The sequence below is a fragment of the Chinchilla lanigera genome, unplaced genomic scaffold, assembly GCF_000276665.1.
Source record: "Chinchilla lanigera isolate Chin_1 unplaced genomic scaffold, ChiLan1.0 scaffold00022, whole genome shotgun sequence".
NCBI classification, from domain to species: Eukaryota; Metazoa; Chordata; class Mammalia; order Rodentia; family Chinchillidae; genus Chinchilla; species Chinchilla lanigera.
Genome location: NW_004955423.1, coordinates 15,211,036 through 15,226,749, shown reverse-complemented (window position 1 = coordinate 15,226,749; position 15,714 = coordinate 15,211,036). Strand labels below are relative to the sequence as shown.

General features: G+C 37.4%; 1 protein-coding gene across 6 annotated transcripts in view; it reads left to right on the top strand.

Moving 5' to 3' along the window:
* Positions 1 to 14,171, top strand: part of Dnajb4 (DnaJ (Hsp40) homolog, subfamily B, member 4) — a 32,960-nt gene extending 18,789 nt beyond the window's left edge. For 5 of the 6 annotated variants that reach the window (XM_005385211.2, XM_005385209.2, XM_005385208.2 and 2 more), the window contains exons 2-5: positions 392 to 495; positions 3,198 to 3,439; positions 10,659 to 11,227; positions 12,766 to 14,171. In XM_005385211.2, the coding sequence (XP_005385268.1) occupies positions 3,229 to 3,439; positions 10,659 to 11,227; positions 12,766 to 12,999 (1,014 nt within the window). In that variant the 5' untranslated portion in view covers positions 392 to 495; positions 3,198 to 3,228 and the 3' untranslated portion in view covers positions 13,000 to 14,171. The remainder of the gene's footprint in view (positions 1 to 391; positions 496 to 3,197; positions 3,440 to 10,658; positions 11,228 to 12,765) is intronic. The other variant, XM_013514427.1, reaches the window with a different exon arrangement.
* The last annotated feature ends 1,543 nt before the right edge of the window (positions 14,172 to 15,714 follow it).

Sequence of the window (15,714 nt, the reverse complement as noted above, 5' to 3'; positions counted from 1 at the left end):
GATCCTGCCACAGCCTCCTGAGTGCTGGGATTACAGGCATGAGCCACCATGCCTGGCTTAAGGTTCCCTTTACACACTTCCTATTTTTGTCATGATTATTTGCAAGGATGAGAATTCCTCCCCACAAAAGATCCCCGCATTCACATCATACAAACTTGGATGACAAAAATTTAATGTAAGATGATTGTGTAATGGATTTTCAGCATAGTAAGAGATAGTTCAGTCTGAAACAGTGAATGCAAGAGTAGGAGTCTCCTCTGTACCATTAGTAATCATATTGATCCATTACCCTATTCTATCTTTTCTAATTAGTATATTTGAATATTTAATAATTTGTGTCTGAATTTCATTTGTATATATAATCATTTTTGTCTTTCAATTATTTTCTTAGGATATATTTCCAGGTGTGATGTGTCTAGAACTTCTAAAATCATATTTAATGGCTTTTAATAACTTGTCACAGTTTGAAGGAATGGTTTACAAAGCTATAAGTGTGTAAGTATCCACTCATTCTTAGCAAAACCTACCCAGACTTTTATTATTTAATAGTCTTGTCAAGATTATATCTGCCTGTTGACTTGAAATGTCCAAGCTGAGATGAATCCTTGCTTTTCATTTTGACTTATTTTGGTGGCAGGGGGGTACCGGGGATCAAACTCAGGAACTTGCGCTTGCCAGGCAGGCGCTTGTGCCGCTGAGCTACATCCCCAGCCCTGAATCCTTGCTTTTCAACCTTACCGCTATGATTCTGCTGTGTGTGTGTGACATTTTAACAAATGTGAGAATACCTTTTCACCCTTCTTTATGTCTAGTGAGCCAGATTTCTTTCCATATGAATATAGTATATAATTCATTTCTCACAAATGGGAATGACCTAGTCTTTGAGTTCTAAAATAATGTGATATGTCATGTCCTGATAATATATCTAATTCTCTGAAAATGATTGAATCAGGTGAGTATTTCCCCTCCTACCATTACCAACCAGAATTTCAGCTTTTTCATACATACCATTGTCAGTAATCCTTTGATATTGAATATTTAAAGAACTGCCTTGAAAATTAACTCTGTTTGATGATTTTTTACTGTCTTTACTTCAGATATTGATCCTTGAACTGAATTCCAGCTATTAAAAGTAGAAGTCTTACGGTGACTGTCAATATTAACATTTTTCTTCAAGTTTTTTGGATTTGAAAAGTATCTTTTGACATTGAATATTCCTAGCTAAGACTAAAAAACATATTAACTAGCCCCTGATCTAAAATAGGATAAATACATGTTAAAAATTTCTAATACCAAGGTGTTTTTAACGTAGAGGGTTTTGAGAACTAGGAAATTATAGCTGTTAAAATATGCAAAGATGAACTGTTCAGGAGGAAATGCTGAATCATCACTGCTGTCTTAAAGGTTAACACATGGTCATCACCTTTTCTTTATATTTTAAACATACATGTCCATTTCCTTCGCATAAAAATTGTTTTCAAGTTTACAGACACTTGTGTAGACCAAGTACAATTCTTTTGATTTTTTTTTTATTAATCTATCTTTCCCATACTGGGTTAGGATTGAGGGTGGGGGTACAGTTCAGTGGTAAGGCATCTGCCAAGGATGTATGAGACCCTGATTTCATCCTCAGCCCAAAAGTAAAAAAATTCCTGATATGGGACCAGTTTTGAAAAGATGAGAAAGCCACAGAGGAGATAAAAGATGAGTTACACACATCAAAATTATGTCTCATAAGTATTCAAAATGTTATATTAGGAAAAAAAGCAGGCATCAGTAGGTATATAAATATACTTGTTGTGATTTAAACTTGTTCATAAAGGCTGGATGTGGTGGCACAGGCCTATGTTCCCAGCATGGGAGGCCGAGGCAGGGGGTGGCCATGAGACCAAGCCTAGACTACATAGTTCAAGGCCAGCCTGAACTACATAGTGAGAACTAGAACTTGTCTCAAAAATAAAATAAACTTTTAAAAAATACAAAACTACAGCAAATAACCGTATTTTTTTGGAAAAGAAAAAGGATTAGAAGGAAATACACTAACAGAGATTACTTAAAATGGTATCATAGGGAGACTTACTCTTTTTTCTGTGTGCCCAAATCTGTCTCCCTCTCTCTCTCCTTCCCTCTCTCTCTCTCTCTCTCTGAGAGGGAAAGAACAAAATGTATTTTAAAAGAAAAAATATTTTTAAGTAGCATATCCAGAGTTTGAGTTTTTAGTTGATCCAGTTAAGCTCTTATAAGGAGCACCAGTGTGTATTACCTGCACCTGATTCTGTTTTCCTAACTTCTCAGCAACACGAAAGTTGTTTACTGACCCTAGAAGCTGGGGTTTGAGCGGGTAAGGTCTCATTCTGTTTCATTTGAAGTCACTATATTCAGGTATTAAGGTTTTACAAATACATATTAGTTTCCTAGAACGATTTTATCTTGAATACTACAAAAAACTATTTAAAATAATATTTAAGTCTTTATTTTTAAATGCTACTTTTAAATTTTATGATAACCTTTTTACAGTGTGAAATTAGGATACTGACTTCCTCAAATGTCTGATTAACACACTCCAAGAATTTTGAAAATGACGTTTGAAAAATTAATCTATAGTGTTTACAATTGAATAATTTAAAATTAAAACACCTAAATAAGTTTAAGGCACTTTGGCTTACATGATAACTTCGTAACTTATTTTGACATAGGCTGCTTAGTGATTATTTTTGTTGCTTTTCCAACTAGAATGGAGTAAATAAAAATGTAGTTGTGCCTTTTTTTTTTTACATTCTGTTGTGAAATACTGGTTTGTTAAATCCACTTGGCCTCTTAAGTAGGCTATAAACACGGTAGACCCAGCCAGAAGGAAAATGAATAGTTAATCGCGGAGGAGGGGAATACACAGCTCAGTACTTTGACTAGAGGCAGCTGGGAAAGTGACGTCCTGAGCATTTGCTGTTCTAGAAAGTGCGGAGACGCGTAGTGGAAGGGGAGGGTCCAGGAGGCCGGCGCCGGCGGAGCGTGTATTTATCTGTAAGAGCTGCCGCTGCGGAAGGAATTACAGTAAATAGGGAGGCGCTGTCTGCTGCTGCCTTCAGACCGCCAGCTGAATTGCCGGCTTGCTTTAACTTTTAAAATACCCAGCTTGGGTTCTTGTCCTTAGAATCACTGAATTGCTAAGACTAGGGCCGCTGTTTTCTTTTACAAAGGGAGAGCTAAGTTCGTTTCAAGGCGTTCAAGATGGGGAAAGACTATTATGGCATTTTGGGAATTGAAAAAGGAGCCTCAGATGAAGATATTAAAAAGGCTTACCGAAAACAAGCCCTCAAATTTCATCCGGACAAGAACAAATCTCCTCAGGCAGAGGAAAAATTTAAAGAGGTCGCAGAAGCTTATGAAGTACTGAGTGATCCTAAAAAGAGAGAAATATATGATCAGTTTGGGGAAGAAGGTAAGTATTCTGTGCATATCGTTCTGACCCTTCTGCACTGCCTTTATTTATTTACTTTTTTTGGCGTTCTTTCACAGCCTTCTGGTTATCATCAGATTCCCAGAGATGTCATAAACAGACAGATAATAGATGGAAACAAAATTTCACCCCTGATTAGATGAATGAGAATTGCATAGATGTAAATGAAAGACCTTCTCTGCCTTTTGAGGGGGATTTAGCATTTTGTGTTACACATATTCCACCGTCAGGCTTGTGACGCTAACGTTACATATTTTTAAAGAAACCTTGAATTGCCGTACCCATTAGTGAATTGTGTCAAAAGTCTTATGCAACCTGTTTTGTTTTCTAGAGAATTTTCTGCCAGAATAGAGAGCCTTCAGTCATTTCAAATCTTGAGATTGGCAGCTCAAATTCTGGGTAGTTGATATTTTATTCCCCGAAGCAAAAAGAAGTTTTTTGCCTTTCTGTCTTAGAGCCGGGCTGGTTTAGACCGAACAGGACAGAGCCGTCTGTCTTAGAAGCAGAAGGCGCAGGCATTTAGCTTCTAGTTGTTTTTGGCATTCTGCCTAGAGAGGAAAGAATTTTCCTGATGTCATAAAATACCAGAACAAGTTTTTGGTTTAATTGTAAACAGTAATTGTGTGCCAAGAAAATGAGATCTCAGAAATACAGTTTTTGACCTAAAATGGCCACCTTGTTGAACAATCACTGATTTTCTTTTAGGTAAGTATTTCTTTTCAAAATTTACTATCTAGATGTAGCAGAAAGCAGGACAACTTCCCTTCTCTCTCCCTGACATACTTTTGTTTCTTGCATTGTAAAATCAGAAATTAGTGAACACAATAGATGGGGGTAATTTAAGATTCTCCTTTTATCATTCTGGATTTTAAATAAGAGTTGTCCATCATCTCCATATAAGTGCAGCTGGGAAGTAAGACTCTTCAAATGGCTGATTAACAGGAACGGCAGCCAAACCCTTTAATTCCTATAGGTCCTGGGATTTTTCACGTTTTAAAATCAGATCTAACGTATTTGATTATTAACTTCTCTCAAAATATCTTCAGTCGCAATAGATCTGAAAACTTTTTTGTTAGCCCTTTGCTCTCTTTCCTTACAAAAATTGAAAATTATGCTGCTGATGTTGGTGTGGTGAGGATCTGCAGTGTCTGGTTCTTACAGAGTAAACATTGACAGAGCAGATAGCTGGTGGTTTGATTCTGCATGTTCCCAGTGGCCAGACTACTCAAAATGCCATGACTTGGTCCAACTCGAAAACAGCAATTCTGAGATACTACTATTTCTTAAAGAGGTCGGGGTTTTTTGGTGTTTTTTGGGTGATTTCGTAAAGAAATCCATAGAATTGCTCTGTAAATTCTCATAAGAAAGCAGATATCCAGTGCTTTAAATCTAAGATATTTGGCCATAGCCCATTGATTGCCCAAGTTTACCTGTGACTTAAGTTATAGGATTCAGATTTACTGAGGATGTTTGTCTTCAGAGATTTCAAGTTACCAGATGATACATTTTTCTTGCTTTTATTGTTACTATTTTTTTTTAAGTTTTGCTACTACATGTTTGGAGAACATAATGATCACATTAACCATGGGGAATGTGTATCACACATCTTCATTCTTTTCACGTCTCCTCCCCCTCTGTTGTTATTTGTAGTCCTGGAGATGGAGCCATGGGGTGCTTTGCCACATCCCGGCCCCTGTTATTTTTTACTTTCAGGTAGGGTCTGGATAATTTGCCTGGGCAGCACTCAAACTTGAGATCCTCCTGCCTCAGCCTCCTAAATTGCTGGGACTACAGGTACATGTCACCATGCCCAGCTCATTAAAATCCCCTTTAAGAGCTGGGGTTGTTGCTCAGTGGTGGAGCACTTGGCCAGCATGCACAAGGTCCTGGGTTCAATTCTCAATTTCTCCCAAAGAAGAAGAAAAGGAAAAGCCTTTTAGTGCATTGTGAGTGAGGGAAGCCTTTTTTTCTTTGCTTTTTGATGCTCTGTCTTTGTCTACAGGACCAGTTCTATGGGTTTCTCCAATGGTAACAAAACACTGAATTTTAGGACAGTGAAGATACTTAATTTACCTGTCATACTTTTTCTTTTCAGTTATTGCAGACTTGGAGCTGAGGCAGTGGAAGTAAGGAACTGTGAACTGAGAAGTGTATGAGCTGGTGCTAAATTTATGTATTTAAGGATTAAGAGAACCACTGATACAGTTTACTCATGTTCTGAAAATTGCTAGTATCTGCTATTTAAGATTTTTTTTTTTAATTGGACAAAAATAGAGATGTTAAACCAGGCATGGCAGTGCACACCTGTAATCTTAACTCTGGGAGGCTGAGGCAGGAGGATCACAAGTTTGAGCCCAGCATGAGCAACTCAGCAGCTTAGTAAGAATCTGTGTCAGCATAAAACATAGAAGCAATGGGAATGTAGCTCAGTGAGAAGACTCTGATCAATCCCTAGTGCCAATAAATACATAGGTAGCTTTAACCTCTCTGACCCAGCAATTACAATTCTAGGACTCAAAGAGAAATGAAAGCATAGGCCCATGTGAAAAGATTTGTGCCTAAATGCTAGTAGCAGCATTATTTGTAATGGCCCCAAGTTGAAAACAATCCCAATCAAAATAAATAACCAAAAAAGAAAACAATCTCAAGTACCCTCAATTGGTGAGTGAATAAATAAATTCATAAACAGCAGTACGTACCATTTAGCAATTAAAAGGACTGGTTCAGTGAGACACACCACAACATGGATGGAGCTCGAACAGTAGGCTGAATGAAGGAAGCCGGATAGAGATGACTTCATAGTATATGATTCCATATCCATGAAGGGCATGAGAAATTTATATCTAGAGAAAGCAAATTCTACTTGCTAACGCTGGAGGTAGGAATAGGGATTCTCTACAAATAGGATAGGGAATTTTTTGGAATGATAGAAATGTTCCATGAATGCATCGTGGTGGTGGTTGCATAACTATAAATTTAGTGCACTTGAACTATATATTTATAAGAGGTTAATTTTCTGGTATGTAATTTTTTTTTTACATAAATTTTGCCAGGTGTGGTGGTGCACGCCTATTATCCCAGCACTTGAGAATCTGCAAGTTCAAGGCCAGCCTGGGCTACATAGGGAGACTCTGTCTCAAACCGAACAAGAAAAAAAAAAAAAGGAAAAATTTTCTCCATAGTTGAATCTTCTTAAATAAATAAAAAAAAAAAACCCACAGAACTACTGAAATTTAATATTGGATTTTGACCCACTTTCTCACCTAAAGTTTTAGATTTAGTTCTGAATGTTTCAGTAGATGTGAAAAGAAGTTTGTATTACAAGATTAAGGAAAGAGCATAAAATAACACATCCTTATTTATTCTAATTCTGCAACGTTTTATTTTCTTTATGTCTTCTTTGTATTGCTTTATTGCTTATAGATTACTCAGTATTTTCTCCAAATGCTGAAAGATTATGGTCAAAATTATATTTAGTATATTAGTCATTGTACTAGTTTGCTATTTCTGTTCTTTAACTTACATATTTAATCAACTGGATCTCTAATATGTGTTCTAAGAATGTAAGTCATTTGGATTTTGTGGATAAAACTGAAGGGTTAATTATTCTGTACTTGAAGTCTTACTATAATGTGGACTTTGTACATATCAGATCTCCTGAAAGGAAGTTATTAAAGTACTCCATTCTTTGAAGTCCTAACTCTCCAGCGTTTCCACTTTGAACTTTTAGTCCCATTAGTAGTATGAAAATCATTGTTATAGACAGTATTCCAAAAACATTTGCTTCTGGATCACGGAGTGGTTAGTTGGTTGGTTGATCAGTTTTTAAATAACAGCAGTCCGTGCTGAAGAGCTGTAGTTGCTGAGACATGCTGGTTACAAATCCAGCGCTAGGCGATGCCAGCGGTTCTTGTGTAATAATTCACAATATAATAATGGCATGACTTTTGATAGCATTTTCTCAGTCATTAGAGAAGCTTCATTCTTAAAGCTGCACATTCGACTGCTCAATGTCTAGGAAAACCTCAAAGCTGCATTGGCAGCTTTTTGTCAGCTTTGATAAATACGAAGTCACTTCAGACTGTGTGAATCTTATCACAGACTCTGTAATCCTGAATGTGCTACCATTTTTGGCAGAAGGAAGAAGTTTTAGGGAAAAGCCAAACTCATGATGTAATAACTTTAATGTTCTTTCTTCTCATGAAGCCATTATGAGTCCAAAGCATTTTTTTATCTTGTGGAGAATTAGATTGTGCAAGCTAATTTACTCAGGTTTTATCTGTCTCTCCCTCTTTATTTGCTTATTTAATTACTTTCTGTGGTGCTGGGGTTGGAACCCAGGGCCTCATGCACGCTAGCATGCTGGGCTACGTCTCAAACCCCTTTTCTTTTCTGTTCTTCCTATCTTTTTTTCTCTCTTTTCTTCCAACTCACTTAACTCTGATAAATTATTCTATACTAAGAAATCTGTGGGATAAAGTATAAAATGATTGAAATGATTTCAGCTTGGCCTTGAGTCATATATGTATTCTATCATTAAAAAAATCTGTCATTAGCTTTTTAACATTTGGAGCTATATTTGTCCTACTAACATTATAACAGGGAGATTTGGATGAGCTGCATGTTAAAAGTTGTTATCTTGCTTATGCTTGGCATTCAGTTTCTACAAAGAATTTTCTAATTGTCTTTAGATACATCATTCAATCTATGTTTTGACCATTTTCCAACTATCAGGTTTCGCATCGTCTCTTCAGATTTTTATTAATGGAGGAAGGTAAAAATTTAGGCATCACTCGAGCCTCTGTGAGATGATCCAGACACGACGTATCTTTTCGTGGGAGAAGCCAAATGGAGACTAAGGAAATAAGCACAACTAAGTCTCTCTGAAAGATTCATGAGAAGAGTTTGCAGGGAACTTTAAATTACTAAATCTATTTGTGTGCATACGTGATTATATTTTGCATTGCTTTTGTGCTGCCTTCTCTGTACTGATACTTAAAGATACCTCTTTCAGGCTGGGGATATAGCTCAGTGGCACAAGTGCCTGCCTGGAAAGCACAAGGGTCCTGAGTTTGATTCCCAGTACCAAAAAAAAAAAAACAAAACAAAACAAAACTTCTGTTGAGTTTTGATTTAGGATTTCAAGAATTAGTTGATTCTTTTCACTCAGTAATCACCGGAGCCTGTCACTTTTAGCCCTGTATACATGAGCATTGCAGGAAATAAAATGTATTTCCTGCCCTCAAGTTGTTCCCTGTATAAAAGAATGTACATTGGCATAAAAGAGTTGCCCAGCTTAAACTTTACATCTTTCAGTTTTCAAATCTTCGTTATCCTCGTTTCCTTGGTTAGGGATTCCCAGCAGCTCTGTCAGAAGCCTGCTGAGTGTGAGGATAGAACTCCTTCCTCTCAGGACCGATCCTTTCAGAGGGTACTCTGCTGTTCTAGTGTGGGTTTTGATAGAATCTTCCTTCAGCATATAGTGGAAATGCTATTTCAGGTAGATAGGTAGGTAGGTAGATAGATAGAGATATATTATTTGTGAGTTACATATTACATAGTTGAGCCTTTGAACAAAGGGCTACTATACCACTGTCCGAAGTGGATTGTCCACAATAGACAGAAATAACCTTTCCAAAGGCCTGTGTAGCAAGAGGATTTGCAGCTGTTGGTTTCGGTGGTTTTGATAATGCTTTGAATTAATGCTATCATGTGGTTTACCTAGATAAACAGTTTCGGTGTCTTGGATGGGAATAACAATTGTAGTGTCTAAAAAGCATTTTTCATAGGGTGCCCTTATTATGATTTGTTCACTTTCTGCCGTGGAAAGAGTTCTATTTTAATATTTTTTCCCAGTACTGGGGCTTAAACACAGGGCCTCGTACATGCTAGACAAGTGCTGTGCTGCTAAGCTGTCTGTTTTTATGCTGATACAGGGTCTTGCGAAGTTGCTAGGCTGACCTCTGACTTCCAGCCTCCTGCTCATTTCCCTTCACTTCTTCAATAATAAGAGATGGCCTGAAATAAAATTATTCAGTATGAATATGTATTACATAGTATTGGTGGTACTTACTGCAATGGTACTTAAAGATTTATTGGTGCTTTAAGACTTACTGATTATAATGGTACTTAAAGATTTAAAGTCTGCCTGTTGCATTGGTTACTGAAGGCCTTTCACCTGACTTTTGCTGTTGTTTCTCACCCGGCATACTTTTTTGTTTGTTAGTTAGTTTTGTTTTTGAGGCTGGACTTGAACTCTGTGTAACCCAAGCTGTTCTCATACGCCTGCCTCAGCCTCCTGAGTGCTGGGATTGTAGGCCTGTACCACTATGCCCAGCTTTACCTGGCATTTTTAAAAAATTTAAATTTATGTGCTTTAGTACCATCAGACCAGCAGTTTGTGAGATAAGAGAGTCTTGATTTTATCTTTTTTTTTTTAAATGTGAAACAAAGATTCAATATTATTATTATTAATATTATTATTGTTATATGTGTATGTTCTGTGCTGGGGATCAAACCTGGGCATATATTAAGCAAGCAGTCAGCCACTGAGCTACATCTCCAGCCCAGGAATAAGTTACTAAAGCTTAAGATTTAGAAGAAGAATTTGAAAACTAAAAATTTAACTTGATGGAGTTGTCAGAAGTTACATAGCTGTTCTGTTTTTATTTTATCATATTATTTAGACTGCTAGGAAGGCACAGATATTGTTAGGCAGAGATTTTAGGATGTGCTCAAGAGTAGAGTGTAGGGGGTTGGGGATTTAGCTCAGTGGTACAGTGCCTACCTGGCAAGCATGAGGCCCTGAGTTTGATTCCCAGCACCCACTCCTGACCCCCCTGCCCAAAAAAAGAGTGGGGTGTAGATGCACAAAGAAATGAGACATAGCTGTTCTGTATTTAGTTATGGCATTTCTGGTCATTACTAAATTTCAACCTAAATAGGCCAGAGTTTATTAGCTATAAGGTTGTATTCTTTTGAGCTAGGGTCTCACTATGTAGTCTGGGCCAGCCTAGAACTTACTGTGTAGCTCAGTAAGTTTGGCCTTAAACTCAAAGCAATCCTTCTGCCTCAGCCTCCTGTAATCCTCCTAGGATTACAGGGGTGTGCTACCATGCCTGTCTGTGCAATACAGTTTTGAAAGTCTTAACTGTCAACAAGTTGCAAGCTATTTTCAAATCATGCTTATTTCTTCTCTTAGGGTTGAAAGGAGGAGCAGGAGGTACCGATGGACAAGGAGGTACCTTCCGGTACACTTTTCACGGTGATCCTCATGCCACATTTGCAGCATTTTTTGGAGGTTCCAACCCCTTTGAAATTTTCTTTGGAAGACGGATGGGAGGTGGCAGAGATTCTGAAGAGATGGAAATAGATGGAGATCCTTTCAGTGCCTTCGGATTCAGCATGAATGGATATCCGAGAGACAGGAATTCTGTGGGGTCGTCCCGTCTTAAACAAGACCCTCCAGTTATTCACGAACTTCGAGTCTCACTGGAGGAAATATACAGTGGCTGCACCAAACGGATGAAAATTTCTCGAAAAAGGTTGAACCCTGATGGAAGGAGTTACAGATCTGAAGACAAAATTCTGACCATTGAGATTAAAAAGGGGTGGAAAGAAGGCACCAAAATTACTTTTCCAAGGGAAGGAGATGAAACACCAAATAGTATCCCAGCAGACATTGTTTTCATTATTAAAGACAAAGATCACCCAAAATTCAAAAGAGATGGATCAAATATAATTTATACTGCTAAAATTAGTTTACGGGAGGTAAGTTACAAGAGGTTATGATTTTTGTAAAAAACAGTTCAAAGTTTCAGAATAGGTTGAGATTGTTTCAGCCCCAAGACCTCCAAATCATTCGCTTTACCATTTTTTTCTTTTTTCAATTTATGATTCTGGGCCAGACAGACTTCTGCCGCTGAGCAACTCAAGAAATTATTTGAATAATGTCTAACATTACCCAGAGCTCGCCACACAGCATAACTGCTCTGTAGAGGTGCATGGCGTCTCGGTTCCCAAACTCAATTCTCTCCATGATTCTGGTCACAAACTGAACTGGGTGAGAACCGAATCAGATTCCCCACAAGGTCAACATTGAGCCTAACCAGCAAAGTCGATATTCGGTCCTCGTCCAGTGGGTTTGTGACCAGAATCGCGGAAAGAATTAAGTTTGTGAATTGAGGTACCACCACTGTTATGTCTCTTTTGTGGATAACAGTTATGTTTTCTAAGTTTAGTTACTTACGTTATCCATTTAAATGTCAGTTTTAAATTCAAACTGGGTTACATTCTACTGTTTTGCAGTTGTGGTCTATGAGATTGGTAGTTTCATCAGTTTAGATCATTTTTAAAATTTACTCTAAAATTATTAATTTGGGGTAGTGACTGTATTACAAAAAGCATTGAAATAATTGATATTAAATTGTAAATTTATAGTAATGTTAAGAATGCAATAATATTGAGTCCTTATTTGCATTATTTCATACTGGATTGTAACTCATAAAATGTGACCATGTGAATTCCCTGCTTAAAATTTATGAATGGATTGCGTGGCCTCTACCATAAAGGCCAAACTTTAGCTTAAAATTAAAAGTAATTTTAAATCTGACTTCTCCATAAAAGGGTGTTTCCTTTGCCTGAGTTTGCTCTATTATCTTGTACAGTTCTGTCATTGTGTGAGCTCTGGTCTATGGAACTATTGTTCTTCACTTTGCCCTGATATCTGCTGCAGATCTAAGGCTCAGCTCAAACACCCAGTGCTCCCAGAAGCTAAGGGGACAGCGTGGGTGCCCTTGCCCTCACAAAAGACCTGCCACACCTCTGTGACCACACGGCGCTGTACTGCCAGTGTACGTGTGTGTTTCTGTGAACACTGCGTTCCTTGAAGCAGGTCCTTCTAGGGCTCAACGGGACGTGTGTGGTGCGGTTACACTCAGTAAACACTTCTTAACCAAAGTGCTTCTGTCTGTTCTTTCCACTTCTGAGTTTCTCCATTTTCTCCCATTCCAAGTCCTGTATTTTGAATATTACAATAGCAACTTCACATTACCTGTTTTATTCTAGGGCAATGTGGAAGGCATCTTTTATTTCTCTTTCCTTTCCCTTTTCCTCTCCTTTCTGCCTTTTGTAATGTCTCTGAGTATACATGTTTGAAGAGTTTTTCTAATGCGAAAACATTGTTATAAGTGTTCCTATTCTTTGGAGGTTAACATTCTGCCTTAATGGCATTATTCTTTATACCTGGTAATATTTTTACTTAGATTTTTAAGTTTCGGAGTTTGTTAATTTTATTTGGTCCATTTCAGGCATTGTGTGGCTGCTCAATCAATGTGCCAACAATGGATGGAAGAAACATACCTATGTCAGTACATGACATCGTGAAACCTGGGATGAGGAGAAGAATTATTGGCTATGGGCTGCCATTTCCAAAGAACCCTGACCAGCGCGGTGACCTGCTCATAGAATTCGATGTACTCTTCCCAGACACTATATCTTCATCGTCCAAAGAAGTTCTTAGGAAACATCTTCCTGCCTCCTAGAATGAAGAACTTTGTTACCCATATTTTGATAAAGCACTGAAAATACAAAAGGACTGGCAGTTTACTGATGTAGATGTGAATTCTGTATAAAGACGTGTAAATTCTTTTGAGGATCCATTAAATTGCATGAATAGAGACGGGTCATATAAATAGGCAAAAGGGATTTTTACAGTTAGAGATGAAGAGAAAAACCACTCACTATGTTTTATTTCATTTCTCCCAGGTCAGAAATTTTTGGTATTTTGCTTGTGTGTCAAAGTTGGTTTTGTGGTGTCTGTAGATAGGTTTTGAATAAAGTAGTAGATATTCTAAGAACTTTATTTCTTATATTTTTTTAGTGTAATAGGTTCCCATTTATAATGGAAATTTACAGTTCTTAACTGAACTATCCATGTCATATGCACTTCTACAAGAGAATAAAAGCCAAAGCCATTTGGAAATGTGATTATTAGGTTTAGATCACCTGAAGTGCTGTTACAGAGCTGGTACCAATAAAAGAATAAACTGAAGAACATATTTCACCATTTGAGTTTTTAAAAACATTTTATTAAATACAAAGAACAAGAAGTTTCATAAGGCAAGCAGTAGAATAACATTTTATTATATACCCAGTACAAACATTTTACACCACTTGGTTTTTAGAGTATGCTATCACATTTCTTAACATAGTTGTAATGTTCTTAATGTAGACTTTTTCTTTGTAAAAAGTCAGCGAATGGGAGTTTATCTCCTGTGGAAATCCCAATTGCCTGAATTACTGATATTCTAGAAATAGACTTTTTAAAATAGCATACGTAATTTTATGCAAGTTGATTATATATCTTGAAGTTAATAAGTTATAAGTTCATTTTGTTGTCCTCTAGTTTAAACTAATTTGTTTTAAAAATGTGTTTTTAGGAAAAATACTGTTATTTGAAATTAATTTTTCAATTATATGTTCTTCTATAACTTGCTCATAATATGCTATATGTAACCTTATATAATTTCCCTAAAAAGAATAAACTACCATTATGGTGTTAAACCAAAATGTGGGGAAAATGGACACTAACTGCTGCTTATGGATAATGTTGCTACTACTTGTTATGCATATAAATATTTTACTTTTTCATATGTATAGATTGCATTTCTTAGGTGTTTTGATTTTTTAAATATATTTACGTTTAAAGAAATTGTTTTATCTTGTCTTCTGTTTTATAACTATATGGAGAATTACATTTTCAAACAATCTTTGGTTAAAAAAACAATTTTTAGAATTTTATATATACATACACACACATACACACACGCACACACACTCACACACTTGTGCTAGGTCCTTACACTTTTTGGGAGAATATGCTATCTTTTAGAAATTCAATATAAACTATTTAGAATATAGGCATATACCTAGAGCTCTATTGAGAGAATTCATATGTCATATAAATTTTTCCCTCTTTCTTTTTCTCCCTCCCCCTTCCTTCTTCCCTCCCTCCCTCCCTCCCTCCCTTCCTTCCTTCCTTCTGTCTCCCTTTTCTCTGTCTTGTGCTGAGGACTGAGCCCATACTGTCACACGCACTGAGCGGGTACTTTACCCTTGAGCTGCACCTGCTGGCCCTTAGCTTGCCCTTGTAAAGCATACAATTCTGTGGTTGTAGTGTGTTCGCAGGGCTGTGCAATCAGAATATTTTCATCACCCCAAAAAGAAACCCTACATGCATGAGCAGTCACTCCCGTTCTTTCCTACTTCCAGCCCCTGATGAACACCGACCTACCATTTATCTGATGGATCTGTTTATTCTGGATAGTCCATGCTTTTTGTCTTTCTCATGTCACACGATGTTTTCAAGGATCACCTATGTGGCTTTCATGTACCAGTGCTTTTTTCCTTTTTATAGTAAATAAGATTCCATTATATGGATAAGCCATGTTTCATGTACTATCTGTTCTCTGTGGGGGATTTTTGTTTTGTAGCCTTTGAATTATTTCCACTTATTGGCTGTTGTCTTGGTTACATTCCCATTGTGAGACAAAATACCTGACACCCACAAGTGAAAGGAAAAAAGGTTTATTGTAGCTCACAGTTTGTAGAGGTTTCAGGCCCTAGTCAGCTGGCTCCAAGGCCGGGCAGCAGGACAGCAAGGCAGAGGAGTCACAGTCCATGGTGTGGCCTGCAGGAAGCAGCAGGATTTCTTTCCGCTTTCCCTTTTCAATCCGTCAAGGCTGTGAGTCTACTGGACGGTGCCATACACACCTAGAGCCGGTCTTCTGTCTTTAGTAAATCCATCGCCCAAACCCAGAACCAGTCTAACCCAGTATGGTGTGCCTCGATCCAGTTACCTCCCCAAATCCCCACCTGAGTGTGTGAGACCTTTAGGAGATGTCTAGATACAGCCATGACAGCTATTACGGACAAATGCTATGAACATTTATCTGCGAGTTTTTGTGTGGACTTGACATCAGTATTCTTGAGTATATACCTGGGAGTGGAATTGTTGGAGAGATCCATATACTTTTGTTGCAAATAGAAAATATTTGACGATAATGCCAGTGAATCCAGCTAATCATAGCTACTTACTGTAATTCATAAATTTTTTTATAATTTTGCTTCTCTGAGTAATAATTAAAATGCCCTGGGGTTCAGTTCCAGCATAGGGTGGGGGTGTTAGGGAAGTATGGCTATCATAGGAGAGTTCTCCTCAGTCTAAATAGCTGGAGTTAAAAAGCATCACAGTGTGG